Here is a 25,730-nt window from a genome sequence, read left to right on the forward strand (position 1 = left end):
TGTTAAAAATTAAGGACTCAATGCATATATAAAATGATTAAAACCAGAATCGGTTTCAACTAACCAGGGAAAACTACACAGAATAAAGGATCTCCTTTTTTTGCATGTATGCCACATCACTGACACAGACACATAAGAACTTCTACATAGTTTTATTAATTTATAGTTTTATTCACCATAATAAAAAATTAACAGCACACATAGTGGGGCATATGCATTTGTGTAATTAGCTTCGAGTCAGGCTTATAGTTTTCTATACACTTACCTGTTTTCAGTTAAGGAAAGTAGCTGTATGGCATCCTTTACATAAAACTAAACAATGAATGTGAAGATTAGAAACTTACAGACTTGACAATATCCACTGAAGTCAACAGGAAATGTCTTCTTGGCTTCTCACTATCTTTTAACTTTAATATTTTAAAATTTAATTCATTCACTATTTCTAAACTGAGAGCAATCAACAGACAATATTTTTTCATACACGCCTTGTCATGAAATTTCCATTATTTATTTTGGAGTGGAAACAACCATAAGATATGTGTTTTTTCTTCAGCCTGAGGCCAGTTTTCTACAAAGCCCTTTTATATACAATTACAATTTGACTTTAATCCAGAATTTGAGCTAGGTGGAAAAATACGCTTCCATTAGAAGCACATCAAGACTTAAAGAGTTCTATACGTGCTCCCTCTTAGCTTTCAAGACAAATATAAAGTATCAGTTTTGTTCTAAATTATTTGTAACCTTCCTGCACTGTACTGTTATGCCACATAACCTGAAGAGGGGTCTCCACACTGCTACTGCATAGGGCTGCTTCATGGGAATTTCTGAATAATTTCCACACTTATGCTAGATCATACTTAGGTTCATTTGATCTTTTGGACAGCACCTCTTTTCCACTAGGAAAACACTAGGACAGAAGAAGTGAGGACTGAAAGCACCAGTTGTCTATGAACAACTAAAATTTTGCAGGGAAGGAGTCTTAGTTGCTGGACTACATTGAGAAAGGAATTTTATTGAAAGTCCTCTTTACTTTTGCTGATGGTGTCATCAAAAGATAAAAATATCTTTGAAACATGGAAAAGATCCAAAATAGTGGATGAGTGTAATTCTGTCTAGTATAAACTGAAATAAGAGAGGGATTAGATTATAAGAACACAATCAGTGCTATTAAACACCCATAAAATAAGTTTACTGTGGATAGAGTAGGTATAAAGTACAGTAGGTGTAATCTCTGCTGCAATAGTTATGTTAGCTGCATGAGGAGGTGTGCTTTTTCATCACCACAGGTACAGAAGCAGAAGTGTCTGCTGCAGATGCTACTATTAGGAGACCACCACAGCTTTGCTGGTGCAGTCTGCTTTCCCAGGATTGCCCCTATGTATGCTGTTGGCAAGATCTATAGTGAAAGGCAGGATTTACCAGAGCAGCTAAACATACATAAGGCCAGCATTAGCTAAATATATAAGTATGGCTACATCAGGGTAGCAAACTCTGTCAGAACCTGAAAAGGAATAAACTGCCTGAAACTCTGCATACTTCTATAGCTTTCACCCCTACATAATAACTGATAGAACATACCTTCAACTTGTGTTAACAGTAAGGGCAGAAGCATTCCTAATATACATCCAATTTAAGAAAGCAACTCTAACTCACCTCTTCATCCCCAATTGCTCCAGAGAGGGAGGAGATAGATCATGAAGAGGCACTCACCTGGCAGTGTGCTTTCTGCCAGACACAGTGGTATTACCCTCTCTGATGCAATGGCAACACAGATTTAAGATCTCACCATTTCTTCTGTCCTCTTTCTCTGTGGCCTCGTCTTCACTTCTGCATACACTAGCAAATGGAAAAAACCCAGACTGCCTCAAACTAGAATCCCAGGAGGACCAAAGATATCCTTAATTTTCACAGGAGTTAACATATTGTGTTATAATTAGGCTCCCACACAGTTCTAAATCCAAACAGTTAATTTAGGTGAAAACTACCAACTGTCTTGCTCCAACCATGATTAGTGTAACTTGAGAGACCGTTCTGTGTCTAAACTGAGTCCTGAAGTGTGGGTGTACTTGATGTAGACACAGACGTTTTAAACTGGGTAGCGCAGGTACTGGTTAAGAGCATCTCTATAGCAGCGCAGACCTCAGCAGAAACCAGCAGCTGAATGTCTGCCCAAATCCCCTGACAGATTTTGTTGACCATACGAAGTAGTGTGTTGCCAGTTCTCTAACATCTTACTAGACCAAAGCTTACTAGTTAAATACTTGCACATGCATCTTCAGTCCCACTTCTGGATGCAGAACTAATCTCAGCTAACTCATCAGGCCACATCTTTTAATCTTTTTATAACAGGAGGAGGAGCTTCTACCTATGAGATACCACCTGTAATAAGGGCAAGCAGTGGGGAAGCTAAAATCAGGCATTAAATGTAGCACATGAAGACTTTTTTCTTTCTCTTTGATAAATAAGACATAGGAAAATAGATACATCTGAAGAAAGCACATTACTAGAACTGCAAACAGTGGGGTTTTCTGGAGGTTATTTTTTTGCTTTGGTTGGTTGGGTTTTTGTTTTCTTTCAAGAAGCGAATTAAAGCAGGCAGCCACAACCACAGCTTTCCCACAGGGAAATCTACCGAGAAAGGGAAAAAAAAAAAAGCTCCCCAGAAACCAAATACATGGAGTTGTAACAGAAGTTCAACCGTAGCCGGCATTTCCACCTCGCAGACCCATCCTGCAAAGAGAGCCCCGTTCTCGGAGCAGTGCAGAGGGGGCCGCGATTTCGCAGACCTCCCGCAGCAGGGGAGCAGCAGACAGAAGGCTCCCGAAGGAGAGCCCCAACAAGGTAAATTCTCTCCCCGGAGGAGGCAAGACTTTGACACCCGCTGCACGGGGAGATCTGAAATCTCTGCCGCTCAGGACGGCACCGCACCCACTGTACTCAAATTACGAGGCGCCTAATTACCTTTTGTCTTGGCTTTCGCCGGCAGGAACGCAGAGCCCGGCCGCAGGAAGCGGCCGGGCCGCTCCCTCCGCGCCGGGCCGCAACGCGGTCCTTTCGCGGGCGCTAACCCAGCCCCGCGAAGACGGCGGCGGCAGCAGCAGCAAGGGGGTCGCCCCGCTGTCCCGCCGGCCGCAGCCCCGTCCGCCTCCGCCGGGCGCGACTCCCCAGTCCCCCCCCTCAACCCGGTGTCGCCCCGGCTCTCCGCCCAGCCATCCACCCCCTCCGCCTCCTCCCAGAGGCCCCCTGCCCCCTCCCCAGGCGCAGCCCCGGCCCTCCTGGCAGAAGGACAGTCTCTCGCACTCCAGGTACAGGCCCCGCTAGGCCCGGCGTGGTGGTGGCGGCCCCGCCGGGCGCGGAGGGCGGACGGGACCCCGAGGGCGCCGGGGAGGGATTGGCCAGGCGGCGAGGGGAGGCGGGCGGAGAAGATGGCGCCGAGGAGCGGAGCGTGCTGAGGCGAGCGGAGCCGGGCCGGGGCGGGCGGCGGTGCGGGGAGAGGCCGGGCGCTGACGGCGGGGCCGGGATATGCGGCAGCGGCTGCTTCCTGTGCTGAGGCGGGCTCTCCTGGGCTTAGCGCGCCCCTGCGCCGTCCCGGCCTCGCAGGTTTTCCCTCAGTGCTGGCGGCTCAGCTTTCTCGGGTACGGTGCGTGTTTGGCGGGGGCGGGTGAGTTGGGGCAGGCCCCCGGGGGCCCGCACTGTGAGGTCGGAGATCCGCTCCTGTTCCCTATCGCGTTGTGTAAGAGGTGGCGGCGCGGCCGGGGCACCTTGCGCGGGCACGGGAGTGCCCGCCCTGCCCCGGGTGCGTCTTCAGCCCGGGGCCTGCGGGCAGCCAGGGCAGCGGAAACGCGGGGCTCGGGGGAGTGATGAGGGAGCTGGGGCGTCGGGCCCGTGTGTGCCGAGGAGGCCTGTGTCCTGCCCTGCCCGAGCCCGGTGTCCCGTGTGTCTCTAGCAGCACCTCGGCTGGCAGAGCAGGTTTGGTCATCAGCCTTATGGCTATGGCGCGGCTTTAGCTGCCCGGTGGGCTCGCTTTGTTATGTTTGTCCTCCCTGCCCCACCTCAAAAAGACCCCTGAATTTGCATGCTGCTTAACTTGCTATGTCTTCCTGAGCCATAAATGGCGAAAAAAAAAAAGTTTAAATTCTTTGCAAAGAAACTGCTATCAGAGTTACCCGGGGTTGGTGGGAGCGGCCTCTTCAGTGTGTGTCAAGCTGTCCAGTACTGGCACTGTGTGTGTCTTGTTTTTGTGTGTGTGTTACTAGTTCCAGTGGAGACAGTGAATAACCTCGATGGAGGGAGGAGCGGGGAGAGGCTTGGCATGGTTCGCTTTAGGGGCAAATTAAACTGCGTAACAACTCGGCAAAGTTTCTCCGGGAAGGGAGCTGGGTAGGGGAAAGAGGCAAAGTTGTTTTCTTTCTTTCTTTAGCACTGTATCTGTTATCTTAATAGCAAAACCTATATTTAAAACTGCAAAAGCAAGAGCTGTCAAGAGTAACATCTTTTGGGTGGGGGGAGAAATTATGATGATTCATGCTATCAGTGCTCGTGTGTCAAAATTCGGATGTACCGTTATTGTTCATAATTGCAGCGAATGCTCCAGTATTGTAAGGGTGATCCACAATGTATGTTTGGAGCTAATGCTTTTCTTGGGCTGTAGGTTGTCTTGCTAGATTACTTGTCTTTAAGCTTGTGAAAATATGCAGTATTTGGACTTAACTTTGCGTGTGTGAGTAGGACTGTTGTGTTTTCATACTGCCTACAACCGTGATTTAATCATCTGTTTAATTGTGAATTAGGATTTTCATAAACAATAATGATATGAGAGCAGGCATAGCACTTTCACATTATATTTTTGAAGATGGCAAATGTGAAAATTAATAACCTTTTCTTTAATTACGCGTGCCCTGTTTCCATTTATGAATTTTGTTTATTCTTCACCTTTTTTCAGCTTTACCTTTTTCTTCTCCTAGAATTTTTAACCTTCATCTGCATGTCAAGTAGCAAGATAGTTTCTCAGAACTTCTTATCAGTTCTGTTCTAGTTAGGAGGTCCCTACAAGGTTCATGTTTGCATGTTTTTTTGCTCCCTCTCTCCTTTCTGTCTTCAGTCGCTTGTAAGGCTGTGGCTTAGTCCCTTAGATGAAACCCTGCCTTTGGGACTTTGATCAGAGTGTGAAGGATACAACTTATTTTGCACATGAAGTAGTTCCCTACCCTGTTAGATCTAGGAGAAGAAAGCGGGAAGGGACAAAAAAGTTCTTTACCTCCAGTGCTTCACTGAACTGGAAGGTCTTAGGCTCCTAGCTGGGGGTCATTGTGGGTTATTGTAAAAGTCATTTACAAAAAAATACTGTCAGAGCATTTGAGAGATCACAGGTTGAGTTGATATTTTAGATATATTCATTCTGTTGTATTAGAATCTTTCAGAATTGTTTTAACAAGTTAGGAATCAAAAAGTTTGGAGTAATAAATATCTGTGGAAGAATTTATTGAACTGGATTTGTGTCCAGTTATGCATTTGTATATGCATGGTGTGTCAGTGAATATTTTTATGTTCTCAGCTTTTATAATGTCCGTAAGTTGACACAATGTTTATGAAATAGCACTGTGTATATGTAATAAGGTGATTTTTGATGGAGTTTGATTGAAAGTTGCTTCACTGTAGGTTTCTATTTAGATCTCACCTTCTGCAGCTTGTTTTTGGAATGAGTCAGAACTATAGCTTGTCTGAAAAATTCAGATGAAAAGAAAAAAATGCTGTAGAATTGAGAGTTTACCTACAGCGTTATCAGTAGAACTAGAATTGGCCAAAATCATAGTAACTAGAACACAGAAGAGGTAAATAGGCAGGACTTCCTTTGTTGCAACACAACACTACTGCTTGTTATAGGTCAGTTGATTAAAGTACTAGTATTAGATGGCTAGATTAGTAGTTGTCATGATTCAGAATCCTAAAGTTCTTTCTGTGTTTGTTGGTAGATCAGATTTTCTTGCCAGTTCTCTCATCTTTCTGTGTATTTCTTGTTGTTATGCAGTATAACTAAGGTTTTTAATTCAGACCTCACAAGTTTTTCTTTTTGAGGGTAAGAAACAGATGGTAGCATAAAGTGTTAAGTGAGTTGGCTTTACAAAGAGTCTTGGGCAATCTGATGTGCTACTTGCAGATAAAATGTTTAAAATGCACATCAAAATACAGTAGAATAAACCACAGAGGTTTTCCTTGTAACATCCAGTTTTGTTTCCTAGTGTGTGCAGGGCCATGTGCTAGACACTACTCCTGCACTGTGGTTGTGGACCAAGCCCTGCAGCTGTAGGATGGTGGAGGAAAAATGTCAGGGAGGGAGGAAGAATAAGAACCACTGGCTTGTGAGTATTCAATGCATAAAGCAATTAATTGGATTAATGAGTACATTTCTGAAGGAAATAAGTAAAATACACTTCCAAGCAGCTGTTTGTGTTACACACAAGCTAGTCTTGTCAGTCAGTGTTCTTACCATGCAGTTTGAGACTGAAGAAAATAATGCAAGCCAAAATACTATGACAGATTTGTGAAGTCGTTCTGAAGATCCTGTATTGTCTAAAGATCAAAACCAGATAATTTTACTTAAGTTTAATAAGGACCTAATCTTTCATGTAATGAAAGGCTTCAAAACCCTTTTGGATTTTTCCTATTTTCAGCAATCTTGTAAAAAAAACTGAAGAAGCACTAGGGAAAGATTAATTGTAATTGTTTTCTGTTTCTAATGAACCTGGATAAAACTTATTTACCATGAAGGGTGTGTTTTGATTAATTGTTTGGGGCAAGTTTTTAAGAAATAGGAAAAGTAAACTGAGGTAATTTAGAAATTTTTAAAAACTGGATATGCTTTATTGCTGTTTCTGAAATCAGGTTGTATAAAATCCTGCCTTTGTATTTGACTTTTTACCTAGTGCTTTGGAAACTGTGGAATGGTCAAGTAAAGAAATGTAGTTTCAGGGCAGTAAATTACTGTTTTGGTGTCTTGAGTGTATATCCCATCCTGTTGGACTGATAGGAGCCACATGCATCATTTTACTAGTTATCCAGCCGGGGGCTGATCTTACATATAAAGCTACCAGGGCCAAGTTCACACATGGTATTGCCTCATTAATGCTACTCATAATTCCTATACACTGGCATGTAACACCAGTATTTCTACTGCCATGTTGTCAGTGAAGCTGTGGCAGACCAAGTTTTACTGCTGTGATCTAGAAGCTGTAGAAGCTGGACCCTTCTGGGAATGAGAGGAAGGCAGGCATCTGCCTTGGCCACCATCATTAGGAGGGAATTTTCCGAGTCAATTACAGGCTTGGCAAAAAGCAGTACAATGGTTCTGAAAATGCTTTAGTTGTAGCAAGCTTCAGTATTTCTTCAAAAGAAACTCCATAACAAAACCTTATAAATATTCATCATCTTCAAACTTGCCTAATTTGGCATGTTTAGTTGTTCTTAATAACTTGGTATCACTGATTAAATCATTGTGGGCCTTTGTAGTTGGAACTATTATGTATGAAATGCTGAATTCCTAAGGAGTTTGAAAGTGATAAAACATGATAACATTTTGAGCAGTTTATCTACTTATGCAGTCTATCTGTCTGTGTATGCAATCAGATTTATTTAGATCAGCATCAGGAATGTGTTGGGATCTTATATATTCTCTAGCTTCGTGACAAGTAGATTTACAGAAGATTGATGCTTTATGGATGTTGAATAATGTGAACTATTTAATCTCTAAATGTGTAAAAGAAAGATTGCTAGGTTTGTCTACTGATGAACCTGTAATCTGAAAAAGTTATGTATAGTCTCCCAAAGTAGCCTTTATGGTAATGGTCACCAGAGTTGATTTAATTTTGAGGGTTTTTTTTGAGGTTACTCTTTCTCTACTCCATTTTTTTATTACATTCTTGGTAACAGAACTTAGTAAAAACATTCCTCTGGCTTGTACTGCATATAGTTTAGTCTAAAAAACAATTTTTAATTATGGTATACTACTGAATCAAGAAGAGAGGAGGTGACACTGGTGATGTCACTTGTTACACATACAAGGATGTCACAATGCCATTGAATTCTACTGCTGTTGTAAGGAGAGGTAGTTGCAAGAGGTGAAGAGGAGGAATGAAGATCCGTGGGAAAATGGAGACTTACTTTATTGTTGCAGAGCCACGAGCTTGCAAATGAAGAAGTTCGTGGACTTTTCCAGAGAGCTCAATTCTGTGCTGTTTTCCTGGTAAGAGAGGTAAGGAAACTCTGGCTGGTAATTTTGCAGCACCGAGCCTCCTGCCGAAGCACACAGCGCTTCTTTCACTCCATGCATTTGCAGCTGAAGAAATCATTATGTGAGTTACTAAGAACTGTAAACCAAGACAGATCAGTAAATATTACAGAGATCACAGTTACCAGTGGTAGCTCAGTTGCAGGACAGAGCAGGGAAGGGATTTGGCTCAACAAAGGTTTCACTTCACCCTGGTAAATGGTAGGCAATTAAGTGGAGGGGGTGGATGGGGAAGGAAGTAAAAGGAAATGGATATAAATAAAACACAGAACTTGGGACAGGTGCAGAATGTGAGATTGAACATTACTGTGGTCTTTGTATAGTTTCAAAGACACTGCTAGAACTTTGGTGACAGTTGTACTACAATAGTGTAACAAACCAAGTATATGCAAAAGACATGAAACATGAGTTGCTAAACATGAGGAGCAGTTCAGATCCTAGTGTACAGAAGTGTAAGCTTAAAGTGAGTGCATTGTAGTACCCTCAGAAGTAATTTGGGTTCAGTTGCATAAAAGCTTTAAGCAAACCCCAATTTTAAGGCAACTGATAAAAATTTAAAGCAAGGATCAAAATATGCTGAGATGGTAACTGTTGCCATTCATCTTTTTTACTTCAAGCTGATGAGTGTTTATAGCCATTCATCTGGCTCAGACCTGTGTACCCACATTTGGCTTAAATATGTGCAGTCTGTCATGGCAAAAGAATCTAGGAAAGCACTTTGGCATTTGTGCTTTGGGGGTCATATTTTTATTAGCTAGTTACATTTTTGCATTGAAGCAACCCTCAGGAGTTTCTGTTAATTGGTTTTCAAATATGGTCCTTTAATTGTTCAGACATTGAACTTAGTTTTGACTACACTGGCTAATTTTTAATTAAAGTAAGTTTCCTGAAATAACTTTGAAAGATTAAAATAGGCAGAATCATGTATCACTTAGTCCCACTCTGTAATATGTTTGCAGGTGAAACCTTGCTCGTTCGAAGGGACTGCCTGACCAGAAATAGTTGAAAAAATGTGGCCTCAAAGAGTAGAATATAATTTATTTCAAGTAGTTGTAGCTTATAATTCAGCATCCGTTTTAGTTGATTCTTTTCTCATACAAGTGAAGTAATTTTCGTAGTCATTGAATAGGGACACTGCTCTCAGTTCCAACATCCCTGTTCTTTTCTCTGTTTCTGTCTAGCTCTGTGATGTTGCCACCTGTAATTTTTGAGCCAGTGGAAAAATTACTAGTGCCACAGTAATGCTTTGTGTTTGTTCTTGCCTCGTTTACTTTACTGGGTCTTTCTCTGTTGCTTCTGTGTTGTGAAAGTAGTATGACAGTATTTCTTCTCATGACATTTTTTGTCAGGATATTAGCTCTGCAATAAACATAGAATCTAGTTTGTGGATTAATTTAATACTGCTGACCATCAGCACCCAATACTCATTGTGATGACAGAGTAAGTAGATACAGCTCTTACATTTCAGGACAGCGTCTGAACATGACTTAAGGAATTAAGCTATTTTTCAAGAAACTACAAGAAATACAGAATTCTTTCTTTTTTTTTTTTTGCTACGATCAAAAGCAGTCTGTTGTCAAAAAGCGGTTTGTAGGGGTTTTAGGATCCTTGTGAAAGAATGGAATGTGGTATTATTATAAAGCAATTAGACAGCTTAGAAGTTGCACGTAAAAGCAGTTGTATGTACAATATTATATCTTACAATTTACTCATTAAGGAAAAATCACTGTGTAAATAAGTGAAATTTTCTTCTCTAGCTATTGTATTGTAGTAACATAGCACCAGGAGGAATGGCACTTGAGCAGGAAGGTATTGGTTTTGTTCTTTTGACACATTGCCCTTCAGGAATATTTCATAGTTGATCTGCTTTTGCTTTGATACGAGTTGTCTGGTACTGCAGTTTAGAATGGAAATAATAGTGAGCTAATCATGCAAACCCATTTGAAGTTGAAGAGAAGGTTGTATTCACAATGCCCATTGAAATAACAATGAAGATAGAGACACAAGTTTAAGTCCTTGGTTTGAAAGCTTAATTACCAGTTTGACCTTTTTGAAAATTATAGGTTTTTCCTGTATTGAAATTTGACTGCCAGCTGGAGGTAGCCTAGCAAGGAGGCAGAAGTAAGGAATGATAATAAAATGAAGGTGTACAGCTTCACAAGACATCAATTGAAATCTCATAAGATTTCATAGAAGCTGCGTAATTTGATGAATCACATTGGAAAGATGAGTCATCTGAACAAACAGTAAAGTTCTGTGACTTAATGATATGGTGTAGAAATAACAAAGAGATATGAGAGGATGAGGAAATTGTTTAACATCTAAAAAAACCCCAACACCTTGAGAAGTTTATGGTATATATGCATCTTACGATAAGCAGCTAGTATCTTAATGAGGTACTCCTTACTTAAGTGAAGTCAGGAGGTTGAGTGCTCCTTTGTATCCTGCATACTTTTATTTGTCAATCCAGTAGAATTGTGTGCAAGTCAAATGCAGTTAAGAACAGTTTAGTTACTGATTCTCATCTATGAGAAGTAGTATCTAGTCTCTCTAAATAAATTTTACATAGTATCTTAAGTTTAGTAGAGTATTTCTACTTAACTTTGAACAAGGAGGCATTTTTTAAATCATAGGCATGGATTATATCAGTGGTGTTGGTGCAGAGAAACAGAGATGTTGCTGTACTTAGAGTATCCTTTGGTTCTGAATGGTTTCTGCATTTTTTCAGAGGAAGAAAGTCTATAGGTGCTCCAGGCAGGCTTAGCCTAAGTACAGGGTTAAACTAGTGGATAAATAACAGGTTTAAATGAGAGTGTAGATATTTACATTGGAATTTAGCATTTTGGTTACTGTTTAGTGCTTATGTTTGATTGCACTGGTTTTTTAAAGGTAGTTCAGAGTGTGAGAACCATGTTCCTTCTAAAATGCATTGAGTTGCACATTTTAAAGTTACTTGCTTAGAGACACTCAAATTCTGATTATTCATTGATGCTTTCTGTATTCAGCACTTCTGTTTTGGGTTTTTTTGGGTGTATTTTTTTGTTTTTATTTGGATTATAATTCCTGTTTATAATTTTGCTTTCTTTCATATAAGGGCATGTTAGAACTTAAGTCTATTTAAAAGTTCCAAAGTAATTTTTTTTTTTTTTACCTCTTTGAAAAGCATTCAAAGATCTAATGCTTGCTTTCCTGCTTTTTTTTCACAATAATATCTTCTCCACTTTGCATTTCCTTCCTCAAGCATAGTCTTATACTGAGACAAAATTTCGCTCTGCTACAGATAAAATCTTGTTTTTCTGTATGTGAAACACTGTTTTTCACTGATTCTACTGTAGACATTATGTTCATAAACTTTTTATCCTTAACATGCTCTTAATAATGAGCTCTTTATTAGCCTCTTTGTAATATATAACACCAACACTGATGATTCTGCGTCTGCTGACTTCAAGTTGGCTGTTGTTTTTATACTGTAGAATCACATGAATAAATGGAAAGGAGATCATCCAGAGGGACAGGAGCTCTCAGAACTGCTTCCCATTTTGAGAATGACAGAGAATTTTAGGAAGGAGATTTTGTTAACTGACTCCCATTTTAATTTTTACTTTTAAGCTGTAAATAAAATATGTAAACAGTTTTTCTTTTCCAAAGTTTTTTGTTACCTGGTAACACTGAGTGTGCAGCTGGTTTGCTAGCTAGAGAGTTAGTTAAAATGTTGTGACTGAAGATCTGAAACAGTAAGTATATTGTGATCCGTGCAGTCCTTCATGTGCCACATCTTATGTGATCTTAAAGCTTGTGTGTAGTCTTAAAGCTTGGGTAAAATTCCTTGAACTGTACAACCTGAAAATGGAAAAGTAAATACTGTACAACTCCTTGTTATCTATGTGATACCAACAAGACCATGCAGAATTTCTCATGCCTCTGTCTGTGTGTTGTGGCAGAGTTAGACTCAGCTCTGGTTTTCTTTGTAAGTGAAATTAGTTCAGCGGTGACTAATGAAGCTTATGTAGTAAGTTAATCGGCAATATAGCAAGCAACATTTCACCACAGGAAAAAGATTTGAGTTTGGCTGGTACCACATAACAGGCCCTGTTCTAAAACCCTTCTGAGAAAACAGGGTTAGAATTCAGTAGCTCTTACATGCTGGAATAAACCACATGGTTGGCTCAGGGCACAGCTCTTTGATTTCCTGTTTCTGGGATTTGCTTATGTTTTTGTGTGTGTGTGTCTTTTTGTTTTTTTTTTTTTTTTTCCCTCTGTGTATGTTGGTGTGGTTTTTTATTTGCTTGCTTGTTTGTTTTTAACTTGCAGCCAAGTGGTTCTGCTCGAGCTTTCCAAATATCCAAATCTGAATCCTTTTCACTTGGCATTAAAAAAAAAAAAAATAACCAGAGTTTATAATTTTAGATGCACACTTAGTTTCTTAGAATTTCAAAATTATGCCATTAAAGAAGCATGTCTCATAGTATGTTAAACTAATAGTAGAAGTTCAAACATGTGAATCTGTTCCTGCTTATCAAGGCAACATTACAGTGTGTTTGTATTTTTATGGTAAATGGTGTCACCCTTTCATGCTGGAGTGTACAAATCCAGTGGTTTACTAAAAATTTGTTTATCTGACAGTTACAAAGTTACAACATTTATAACATAGTCACCAATTCAGACACATGAAATACTTTTCCGAAGCCTGAAAGTACACCTGAGAGAGCAGTGTATGCTTTATTTAATTTAGTTTTTATCATAATTGAATAAGGGGATGATAGCTCTTTCCTTTCTTAAATTACTGTTAGTATGAAACTTGAAACCTTCAGTTGCATGATCTACAAATGTATAATGCTGCTTGGTTTTTGGTTTGGTGTTTTGTGGTTTTGTTCTAACAGCAGTATCTTTCAGGATCCGAACTAAACTTTTAGTCCAGTTCTATGAGTTTTGTGCAGAACTCAATTTCTTGGTGTCAGTATTGCCCAGAATTCTTTATCATAATATTATCAGGTCCTATGTAACAATAGTAAGTGACACTTCTGCTTTGTTTTAGGTTTCAGACAAACAACAAAATGAATAATCCAGCTATTAAGAGAATAACAAATGAAATTATCAAATCACCTGAGGATAAACGAGAATATCGTGGACTGGAATTGGCAAATGGCATTAAAGCTCTTCTCATTAGTGACCCCACCACAGATAAATCTTCAGCAGCACTTGATGTACACATAGGTATTTAATGCATGTTGTGTTCATTATGTCATTAATAAAATTGCTTCAAGTTTTGGTATCTTAATTGCAAATAAACTGGCAGGCATGGTATCCAGTTGGCAGCTTCACCTTTTATTGTCACTTAGAATTTGTTTAATTCTTGGACACATAAAGTTGAAAATTATTAGAGTTAATTAGATACTCTTACTGTAGTCTCTGTTTACACAAGTGTAGCTCAGTCAGTAGAGAGACTTCTTTTAACCATTAAGTTTCATGTTATGAAAGATCTTTTGTAAGCAGAAAAGGGGCGGGTGTGAGTGCAATTATTTCAGACAGCTCCATCTGTTATGTCAGACTTTTTTTTTTTCTTCTTTCATGTTAAGTTGTTGATGTGTAGAGGTGAGAAAATGCTGTAGTGCTGGAAGAGTTGGAAGGGCACTCCTTAACTCCAGTGATGCTTAGGTGTGCAAACAGAAACACTGGAAATAGAAGAGAAGGTAGCTTGATTCTTTGGAACAGTGGAAGCCTTTCTTAGATCTGAGGTATTTCTCAAGCTTGTGTAGTTTCTCAGTTGCTTGGAAAGTATGATGTGTGCACACATTACATAAGGGTCCTCTTGCTGTGTTTGTAGTTAGGAACTCTGGCTGCCGTTGGTGTTTGGACAGAAATAGTAGAGCAGCTTTGAAAATTTCTGGCCTTTTTTATTATGGAGATAGCTGTCACAAGTCATTATCTCACTCAGAGGATGCCAAATGTAATTTTGTTAGGTACTATGACAGTAATAGCCAACTGCAGCACCCGGTTCCTGCACATGTACTGAAGGAGATGTATCTGTTGCTTTCATTTCTCCCATTGCACATCATTGCATACACCAAAGCAGGTCGCTCTAACTTCCACATTTCTGGCTTCCATTCTTGCACATCATTATTGTCTTTTAATCCATCCACCTTCGTAATTACTAGCTGGTCATCAGTAGCTGCTTGCGTTCAGGCAATTACAGGTTATCAGTCATCCTATAAACCACAGGATAAATGCCTCCTTAATTGTGGCTGGCAGTTGCTGCCCTTTACACAGTGCAATTATTAAAGTCAAGGTATAGAAGTCAGAACACTGATCTGCCAGCTCTTTACCGATTGTGAGTCATAGACTTCAACGGAAAAATTGTCTCTGTAAGGCAGTGCAGGCTGATTTGGAGAGGCAATTTGAGACACTAATTGGTTCAGTTACTAAGTCTTTATTTTATTTTTAAGATTGAATTTAGTTGACTGTAGCTGCACAAGTGTCTGCTTACATCCACAGAATTGATATAATTGCCTGAGGCAACACACTGTAATATAAAGCACTTTAAAAGACTTAACAATTTAATATTACTTTCTGAATGGTTACATGGAATTTTTCCTCCTGCAGGATCCTTGTCTGATCCCCCCAACATTGCTGGGCTTAGTCACTTTTGTGAGCATATGTTGTTCCTGGGAACCAAGAAGTATCCAAAAGAGAATGAATATAGCCAATTTCTTAGTGAGCATGCTGGGAGCTCAAATGCTTTCACAAGTGGAGAACATACCAACTATTACTTTGATGTATCCCATGAACATCTGGAAGGTGCACTAGACAGGTAAATAGATTTTTGTGATATGGGTGCAATTTGAAATTGTGTAAAAGTTTGTGGGGTTTTTTTTCTTGGGTTTTTTAATGTTTTTTTTGTTATGATATTAAAGAAATGTTTGAGGGTGCTGTCTTTTGTTAAAACTGATACCAGATATTTTTCAGTAAGAAAGTTTTGCTCAGGCTTTTTCAGCTAGCAGCATTCTTTGCTGAGGCAGTATTTTTGAAGTTCAGTTTGTGTTTACACTGAATGTTTTTGGAAATATTCATAGTTCAATCCATATGGGACACAGAATATGATTATGAGCTTCTACATTGTGCAAATACTTTGATTGTATAATCAAATACTATGCTTCCTATAGGATCCTTATTTCATTGATATCAAAAGAAGAATGAAGTCTAGAAATATATTAGGATGCCTTTGGTAAAGGGAACTCACTGAAATCTCTGCCTTTTGTGGGAGGGGACAGAAATTGAAAGATGTGTAGTCAGTGAGGTAAAGAGTGTTTTTTTTTCCCTTTGGATTTTCCCTTGATGTCTGACTAGACTGACTTGATTTGCAAGATTGAAAGAGTCTCTTGCAGCTAAACTTCAAAGCAGTAGAAATGTTCAGTGTATTAATTATGATGTAAGGTCCTTGATCGACATAGTACCTTATATGATGAATATATTGTTGTCTGCATTTACAAAGAAACTGAGAAATAAAATTTGTGAATCAGTGTCAGAACTGTTACATAATTTGTAACTTTTGCATTACAGAAATAATATATTAGTGTGATTACAGGAGGTACATAAACTGCACAGTTTACTGTTACCGTTTATGTACAGTACTCTTGCCTTTAATTTAAATTTTTCTGTTTAGATTTGCCCAGTTTTTCCTGTGCCCTTTGTTTGATGAAAGCTGCAAAGACAGGGAAGTGAATGCTGTTGATTCTGAGCATGAGAAGAATCTGATGAATGATGCCTGGAGGTTGTTTCAATTAGAGAAGGCTACTGGAAATCCCAATCATCCCTTCAGTAAATTTGGAACAGGTTTGTCAGAATACAATTATCCATCCATTGGAGTTCTGTGTAACACACAGTAGCATTGTTTATATAAAATTGTTAAAGACAGACTGAAACAATTGCCTTCTTCCCCCTTTCTATACAAGTTTATTATGGTGCTTTATCATATTTTCCACATCGTAGACCAAACAGAGCTAGACAAAAACATAAGAAACAGAGTGATCCAAGACTTGCAGTACAGTGATGAAGCATCCTTTATGATTCTGATAATTACTGTAGTGAATGCTGTTTTCCTGTTACTGGATTTGTCATAATTTGGTACTGTTAAGTCTTTGTGCATAACAAAGTGAATGAACTGTGTTTAAACTGTTGTTAGTCACATGCTGGTTTTGCTAGCTAGTATTGCATTAGTCACATGACAGTGGCTAGGTCAAGTTGGAAAGATGAGTAAGTTAATGTGAAAATTACTAGTAAGAATATAAAACTCAAAATCTTAAGCACAGAACAGAACAGTAGTAGATGAATAGATAAAAGGGTCTTGGACAAATCCTAATCTTATGGTTGTAAGGTTTTTTCTAGCTTTATTATTCACAGAATGCTTAGTAACAATTTAAACACCCCAAAACCTCAATTTAAAAAGCATTAAAGTAAGATGCTGTATTTATGGTCAAAACCACAAAAGTTCAATGCTTTGGCAGAAGTTTCAATTTTATTTTTTTTTAATTGAAGTTATTTTCCACGTGAATTTGGTTTTGAAGCTATCGAAGTGACAGGGCTATTAATTCATGCACTGCATTCTTTGATCCTTGAGCATGAATGCATTTTGTGGCTGGGTTGGTTTGCTGAATGAATAGTTGATGAAAATGTTTGGTACAGTAGGATGATGAAAGAGCAGATAATGGGCTTAAAGAGTTAGTTTCTTTCCCTCTCTCAAGAAAGAGTATTTTTGCACCTGTTGATGTAGGTCATAGTTGAGGAGCTGGTAGCCACCTGCTACAGTAGCATGTTTGCTCTATTCACCAAGAGAGACAGGCTGTTTGAAATGGGGAAACTGTAACTACATTCTCCAAACGGGTAAATTTGAAAATTTGGGCAGGCGAGCATCTGAAGTACATTCTGTAATCTCTTGCTACAGAAGAGATTATTTGATTTTTCTATAGCACTCAGAAAATGTAAGTGAAAGTTGCAGAATGTTTTTCTGCAATTAAAGGTTTTATGGCTGATACAAGTGAAATGTTTTCATGGGGAGAATACCTGAAATGTGCTCAAATTCAGTAGCAGTAGTCATACCTCTTCTTACATTAGGCTCCGATTCTGAAATTAAGTTGTAGCTTGTAGCCTTCTTGTAGATCTGACTTTGCAGATGTAGAGCCCAGCTTTGATGTTTTTTATTTACTTAGAGATGACAGCTGTGGTAGGGTTTTCATGACAGCTGCAGCTGGCATCCTTCTTACTGTTCCCTTTTGACTGGTTGAAATGGTGTTAGTCTAGCAGAATACAGGAATGACTTCATTTGATGCTTCAGGTCACTCCTCGTAGCAGCCTGTTTTCCAGCAAACCTTCTATTATTCTTTGTCTGTCCAGAGAAACAAATTCACCTTAATCTTCCAGTTTTCTTGTTAGGATGTGCGTTTTGTCCCACATACCCTTTATCCATCTCCCTGAGTTGATGCCTGTAATGGTAATTCTTCTCTGTCAGTACCTTCACCAGTGTCAAGTACTTTCCTAGGTACTTTTGCATTGTCTAGAGTCCATTTTCTTACATCTACAGGACTCTTGCCTCTTAATGTACTCCGGTATTGTAACAGCGCAGTTTCTGAGCTAAAGCTTTAGCTTTTTTTGTTGTATTTTATTCTGTTTTATTTTAACCTATGTGTTGATTCTGTGGGAAAGAAAACCCATGTTTCATTTGTCTGCATATAGTGAGGTATACAGACAAAAATATTTTAAACTTAATACCCTAATTGTGCTTTTTAGGTGTAATTAAGAATCCTTGCTTTTTCCTTATATGTGAACTTTGAAAATTAAAGGAATATATTGCTTCAGGCAGTTTCTTCATGATGATTTGTTGACTGTTGCAATTCTAATTAGACTTGTATCTAATCACCAAACATCTGGACAATATACTTGTCATATATTATTTATGTAGCTCATTTGGCCTCATTGATATGTATTCACTTAAATCTGTGATTGTAGGATTTGTGCACCGGCTGTATATGCACAGCAGACATGCTATCTGTCTTCTTTCTCTCTTGCTGCTTCTTTCCTGTATGTACATAAGTCAGCTTTTCTACTACATTTTCTTGCCTTATTCTTCTTCCGCATCCCTTGCTTTCTCCTGTATCTGGTCTGGTTGTGGCTTAAGGGAATTACTGATCACAGAGTTAATGGATAGAGTATTTGCACATCTGATCTGTTGACAATTTTGTGTGCCCACGTAGTAGTGAGAAGTGGAGTCGATTAAAATCCAGCATAGACTCTGATTTTCTTCTTAACCTTTACTAAACATGAGTTCTGCTTTGATTATAGATGTGGAGTGTGTCCTTAGAATAAATCATTGAAATCTTGATGTTGATGTAAAAATTGCACTAATTAACAGGAGAATAATTTAATGGAGAAAGTTTGGTATCTCCTGCTTTTGGGCTTATTCAGGAAGAGTTGTAGTTTTCTTCCTCTCTAGTCGTATTCCCCTACTGCAGCAACAGCTCAGCTGTTTTTGAAGCAGAAGCTGAACAGTCAGAATTTACAAATAATATTTGTAAATTGGTAATTATATATTTAATTTAATATACTAGGCTATAACTTTTGTCACACAATGCTGCAAGTAATTTCACACAGTGATTCCTATGTTAGGAGTGTGTATATTGGAGCAAAAACCTGCTGCAAAAGTACTAAATTAAAAACCTCTGAATTAGAGGCTGGGCTTACTTGCTTTGAAGTAACCCATTTAAATTTAAATGATTAATTTGGGAGACTAAACCATCTTTGGTTCTTTAGGAATGTGCAGATTGAGAGTGGAAGTATTTATTGTCTCTGATATGCTGAGACAGCACTGATCCAGTTTACTTATACATGGCTTGTTGTTTGTTTTTTTTTTTAATTACTATCCATCTGGAGGAAAGCAGACTTACTAATTTATATTTTTAATTTTTAAATTCATAAACATCAAATGTAGTTAACTTCTTTTTAAATTACAGGGAACAAATTCACTCTGGAAACTAGACCAACCAAAGAAGGAATAGATGTAAGACAAGAGCTATTGAAGTTCCATTCTACTTATTATTCATCAAATTTAATGGCTATTTGTGTCTTAGGAAGAGGTGAGTTTTATTCTGCTGGTTGAGTAAGACTTTATGTGTATTTATGTTTGAAGAAAATATAAGTGAATGTATGTGTTGGAAAATCTACAGAAGGGAATAAAGTAAAACTTGTACAGACTGACGAAATGTAATTTTATGTTCAGTGAAGTAACTTGCAGTTTATGAATTTTTCATGTTTATAAGCTTACAGTAGGAAACATAAACTGAAAATATTAAATCTATTAACAGGTCACCAGTTCCTGTCTTTGTATGTTTGTCTTCTGAAGACTGGCACCTGTCTGGTTTCTGATGTTGAGAGGGCTTTCCATACTGTTTTCATATTTTAGACTTTTATTTCCACTACAAAAATTTCTGTATTATCAAAGGATAAATCTGACCTAATATTCAGATAAAAAGGCTTTACTTCAAATTACTTTTTACAGTTCCCCAAAGAAGTGGTAAATACTCCATCCCTGGCAGTGTTCAAGGCCAGGTTGGACAGGGCCTTGGGCAATATAGTCTAGTGTGAGGCATACTTGCCCATGGCAGGGGTGTTGGAACTAGATGATCCTAAGGTCCTTTCCAACCCAAGCCATTCTGTGATTCTACTTCTGAATTAACAGAGGTTCCAACTGCTTAAAATTTTCCACAGTCGAGTTGATATTTTACATAGGCTTGCCAAAAGCTTAATAATAGTGTTGAAAAGTGTTTGCTTTTTGAAAATACACTGTCAGACTGGTATTTGCATGGTGGTTTACAATAATGCTCGGATGATGAGTGTGAATGGAATAAAATTCATTAGCAAAGTGAAATCTTCCTTTACTACTTTCTGTTTACAGAATGCTGAGTATGAAGTTGATTAACAAAATGTACCTGTTTAATTTCAATCATAGCATATACCTGAATCATTTCTTATTGTAGATTTTTGAGGTGGGCAGACACAGTGAGGATTGCATTTCTTAACTGAAGCCAAGTTTTGTGCATATACTCACGACAAATCGGTTCCAAGCTCCTTAATTCCTTTCAAATCTGTTTATTATTACATCTCACCTGCTGTAACATCACACATTGATTTGACTATGGTGAAGGTTTTTTTTCACTTACAGCTGAAAAGGAGAATGTGCTATATGTATTTTTATTTTTTTTAAAGGTGGGGTATCAGACGTGTTACTGGTAGGTATGCAGGCAATACCAGTAGGGCATAATGTATGTCATGTGTGAAAAAGCCTTTTGGTAGTAGTGGAAATCTTCAAGTAAACACTGTAATACTGATGAAGTTAGCTTGTAAATATTTTTCAATATAGTGATTTTATTTTTATTGCTATTTAAAAGAGTGCTTCTCCCTTCTCAGTTTTTTCTTGTTCGTTTTATCTGAGCAAAATAAAAAAGTTTCTATAAAAATACTTATTAATTGAAGGTAAGTAGATAGTGATCAGAATTTAAAATAATTGAATTAAAATTCTCTTCCTCCTTTAACAGTTCTGTTTTGAAGGTTTCAAGGCATCTTTTTTTCAACTAGTTGTTTACTGGACAGGCAATATTCCAGGACAGACAAGATTTGCATTTCAAATGTCAATAAAGTGTAAAAAATAGTCTTAAAATCTGTTCCTTTCAAACATTTCTGCAGTTTGCACATACGTATTTTTTTAATGCAAAATACAAAAATCATTCTCATTAAACTCTTGAGTTTAAGTGGTTTTACTAGTCATTTTTCACAGTCAAATTCTTTTTGTTTGTGTTGTCCTTGTAAATAGTTCAATATTTAAAAAAAATAGAGCCTTTGAAACAATCTCTGGGACTTTTCCTCTCAATCTCCTAAAAGAATTTTTTGAAAGGTAACTTGGGCCATTTGTTTGTCTGCCTATATAAGAAATGCTGTACAACTACCCTTATTTGTTGTATTTAAGTGGTTGTTACTGTAATAGTGAAGTGGTATTTGGACAAAAATTGTATGTTGTTTTCCCTGAGAAGGCACTGTTATTTGTTCAAGCAAGAGAATTAAGCAGTTACTCTCTGGAAGGCTTTATGTTCATGGCTGCTTTGGCTATTTGAGGGCTTGCCTCTAGCATCAAATTTGAAAATTTACAACTATTTAAAAATAATTTTCAGAGAGCTTCACCCACAAAAAGCAAACTGTAGAAAACAAATCTCGTTACCGTTATTCCGTAATTTTTGCTGAAATATGTTGCTATCAATGTAGCAGTACTGCTGATTAATACATAAATAGTTAGAAGTCCTGTAACAAAAATAGGTTGAGTTGCGCACTGTGAGTGCCCCATGATCTGTCTCTCTCCACTCTTGGGCATTCTGAAATAAATGGATGTCTAAAGTTGTGTTCAGCCTAATAGTTCTCTTGTTTTCCCACCACTATATGTATGTAATGTAAAACAAAAATATATCAGTGTCAGTAAGAAGTGGTGGGAGAACCAAAATATAACTTCTGTAGTAAATAGTATTAGATATTCAAAAGCTTGCTAAAAATTAAATAATGGAATTCAGTTACTTATTTTTAGCTGATAAAAAGCAAAATTCATTGAGTAATCATAGAACAGCTTTAGCATGGCAGTTCACATACAGAATTCTAAGTGGAAACTTTTTTGGTAGGAAGCACCTTGGCAACTGGAAATCTGGCCTAAAGAGAACCCTCACTGTTGTTGTGAAGCATAAATGAGCATAGAATCATAGAATAATTAGGGTTGGAAAAGACCTTAAGATCATCTAGTTCCAAACCCCCTGCCATGGGCAGGGACACCTCACACTAAACCATCCCACACAAGGCTCTGTACAACCTGGCTGTGAACACCGCCAGGGATGGAGCATTCACAACTTCCCTGGGCAACCCATTCCAGTGCCTCACCACCCTAACAGGAAAGAATTTCCTCCTTATATCCAATCTAAACTTCCCCTGTTTAAGTTTTAACCCATTACCCCTTGTCCTATCACTACAGTCCCTAATGAACAGTCCCTCCCCAGAGTCCTTATACCCTTCAGGTACTGGAAGGCTGCTATTAGGTCCCCATGCAGCCTTCTCTTCTCCAGGCTGAACAGACCCTACTTTGTCAGCCTGTCTTCATACAGGAGGTGCTCCAGTCCCATGATCATCCTCGTGGCCCTCCTCTGGACTTGTTCCAACAGTTCCATGTCCTTTTTATGTTGAGGACACCAGAACTGCACACAATACTCCAAGTGAGGTCTCACGAGAGCAGAGTAGAGGGGCAGGATCACCTCCTTCGACCTGCTGGTCACGCTCCTTTTGATGCAGCCCAGGATACGGTTGGGTTTCTGGGCTGCAAGCACACACTGCCGGCTCTTGTTAAGTTTCTCATTGACCAACACCCCCAAGTCCTTCTCCACAGGGCTGCTCTGTATCTCTTCTCTGCCCAGACTGTAGCTGTGGTTGGGATTGCTCTGACCCAGGTGTAGGACCTTGCATTTCTCATGGTTGATTTTCATAAGGTTGGTATCAGCCCACCTCACAAGCGTGTTGAGGTCCCTCTGGATGGCATTCCTTCCCTCCAGCATATCAACTGAACCACACAGCTTGGTGCCATCAGCAAACTTGCTGAGGGCGCACTCAATCCCACTGTCCATGTCAGCAACGAAGATGTTAAACAAGACCGGTCCCAACACCAATCACTGAAGGACACCACTCGTTACTGGTCTCCAGCTGGGCATTGAGCCATTGACTACAACTCTTTGTGTGTGGCCATCCAGCCAGTTCTTTATCCACTGAGTGGTCCATCCATCACATTGATGTCTCTCCAATTTAGAGACAAGGATGTCATGCAGACAGTGTCAAAGTCACTGTATTTTGCTGGTGTGGCTAAGAATAGTGGTCTTTTAGTAGAACTACATGCCATTCAGAAAGCGTTATTGTACGGTGACTCACCTCAGTTTGCATTGGTTTTTTGGGGTTGTGTTTTACTTCTTAGTTTGTTTGGTTTTTTTTTTCCCTGCACTGTTCTCTAAGTGCAGGAGCATACATGTGTTGGGTAGGAAAGATTCTGCCTTCTAAATCCAACTGGGATTCTAAATCAAACAAGGTGACTGCTTTTTTAAATCTTTCAAGGATTAAGGTTGTACTGTGAGCAATCCAAGAAACGCCTACCCTTGAAAGGCGTGTGCTAAAAAATTTGACAGATGTGTCTTTCTTATTTTATTCTCACTTTGAGAAGGGCTCCAAAATGCATTTATTTAAGCAGATAGCTATTTTGAAGGTAGTGTTTCAACATAAATGGTACAGGTCAATTTAGGTGAATTCATGCAGAATATCAAATTGTGTCTGTCTGCAAATGGACTTCCCGTTCTTTCTGGAGAGTAGGACTGGAAGTAGAGTGGATGTTGAAGTGCTTAAACAGGTCACAGATGTATGTGAAATTTTAGGGCACTGAGGACGGATGACCCTGGCTCACAGGGTACATGAAGTACTGGAGATGAGCTGAGGCTAAAGAAAATCCCAGGTTTTGGCGAAGGTGCTTTCACTCTGGAAAATCTGCAGCTGTAATACCATGTCTGTTAACCTTTTTGTGGAATGTTTATTTTTTGTAAATGTACAGTATCTGATGTGTCTTGTCTTTGGTTTCAGCTTAGCTTCATCAGTAAAATTTAAATATGTTTTTTTCTGGTTACTGGATTTATTTTAATCATGGTTGAAACTTTCTTTTAATAACCACAGTCCTTGAAGCATGCTATAGTTCAAAGTTTAAGTATTAGTCTAGGTTTCCTTTTTGAAATTAATAGTCATCATACCATTAAAACTATTTTTCTATAGAATTCATGTCTCCCCCAAAGAATATGGAAAATCCAAATTTGCCAGAATCTTTAGATAATGCTTTTTCTAATGTTTCTGTATTCTAGAATCCCTGGATGAGCTGACTTGCTTAGTAGTAAAGTTATTTTCAGAAGTAGAGAATAAAAATGTTCCTATACCAGAGTTTCCTGAACATCCTTTCCAAGAAGAACATCTCCGGGTACGTACAGAGATACACGTTCCATCAGGAGTGCGTATCTTAAACAATACTTTTTCATGTTTCATTAGTGCACTGTGCACTTCATTACTTTCATATCAATGTCCCTGTTAAGTTCCATATTTATTTATTAATTTTCCACCTATCTTTCTTTCCATGCTGAGTACACTATTATGTAGTTTATAGTAAAGGTTGTATATTTGGTTGCAGCTGTAAGTAACTGAGATAATTCTTTTTTTTTGTTTGCATCGTGAATGACTGAAGTGTTGCCCTAAGTTTTACTTTCCAGATTTTGTTGATATGTTTGTAATAAAATATCTGTGCATGTGTGAAGGGAACATATGTGCTCCTGAGATGAATAAAATAATGAGAGTTCCCTTTTGTTTATGGATCTCCTTGTTTATTTCCCCCTCAGCAACTTTACAAAGTGGTACCCATTAAGGACATTAGAAATCTTTATGTCACATTTCCTATACCAGACCTTCAGAAGTACTATAAATCAAACCCTGGCCATTACCTTGGTCATCTGATTGGGCATGAAGGCCCTGGGAGTCTTTTATCAGAGCTTAAAGCCAAAGGTAAGGCCTTTGAAGGTAAAGAACTAAAGATTAATTTATTACGCTTTTTTTTTTTAAGCTACAATTCACTTAAAATTGACCTCCCTGTGTTAAATTTAAAGCTTCCAACTGTTTGAGTAGTTTGGGTTGTAAGTAGTTTTGCACTATATTTTTGTTCTGTGGTGGGTAAGAATAAATAACAGGCACTCTGACTACTGTAGCTATTATTTCTTGCACTTCTCTTTATCTGCCTTTGTTTAGAGGGTTATATGAACTTTGGCATAATGATCTTGGCCCTATTCTGTCACTGACTTAGAGAATACTGTTAGGTCCCTTAATGTCTGGAAGAGAAGAAGGGTGTATCTTTCATGGTTTTTCTTCATATTACTGTTTGCAAATAGAAATAAATTACCCAGTTATCAAATTATCTTGAGTTTGTCATATCACTCTGAGCAGAAAATCAGATAGGTCTGATCTGTATTATGTTTAACTTGCATCATTGCTATAGGAGATAAGTAAGAGGAGAACGTGTAAAAAAAAAAAAGAAAATGTAGCCCAGATTGTCACAGATTTCTTTATGTAATATATTTTCTTTTTTATTTCGTAGGATGGGTAAATACTCTTGTTGGAGGACAGAAGGAAGGTGCTAGAGGTTTCATGTTTTTCATCATTAATGTGGACTTGACAGAAGAAGGACTTTGTAAGTGAAGCACTATGTGTGCATTCCTTGTTATTCCTGATCTGATGGGTTTGTGTTTGTCTCTAAAGAGACTAATGGTGTTTATAGGTTGAAAGCCAATTTATTTTAATTAACTGGTTG

The 25,730-nt window shown here is 38.5% G+C and overlaps 1 protein-coding gene across 7 annotated transcripts in view; it reads left to right on the forward strand.

Annotated features, from left to right (window-relative positions):
* Positions 1-25,730, forward strand: part of IDE (insulin degrading enzyme) — a 74,963-nt gene that overhangs the window by 3,126 nt on the left and 46,107 nt on the right. The window contains exons 1-8 of one of the 7 annotated variants that reach the window (XM_065671939.1): positions 3,400-3,635; positions 13,320-13,498; positions 14,885-15,092; positions 15,945-16,114; positions 19,285-19,407; positions 24,244-24,356; positions 24,769-24,931; positions 25,518-25,610. In XM_065671939.1, the coding sequence (XP_065528011.1) occupies positions 3,523-3,635; positions 13,320-13,498; positions 14,885-15,092; positions 15,945-16,114; positions 19,285-19,407; positions 24,244-24,356; positions 24,769-24,931; positions 25,518-25,610 (1,162 nt within the window). In that variant the 5' untranslated portion in view covers positions 3,400-3,522. Of the gene's footprint in view, positions 1-3,399; positions 3,641-6,297; positions 6,360-8,198; positions 8,249-13,319; positions 13,499-14,884; positions 15,093-15,944; positions 16,115-19,284; positions 19,408-24,243; positions 24,357-24,768; positions 24,932-25,517; positions 25,611-25,730 lie in introns of those variants that run through there. The other 6 variants (XM_065671933.1, XM_065671936.1, XM_065671937.1 and 3 more) reach the window with 6 other exon arrangements.

This window comes from Lathamus discolor, chromosome 3 (assembly GCF_037157495.1).
Source record: "Lathamus discolor isolate bLatDis1 chromosome 3, bLatDis1.hap1, whole genome shotgun sequence".
In the NCBI taxonomy this organism is placed as follows: domain Eukaryota; kingdom Metazoa; phylum Chordata; class Aves; order Psittaciformes; family Psittacidae; genus Lathamus; species Lathamus discolor.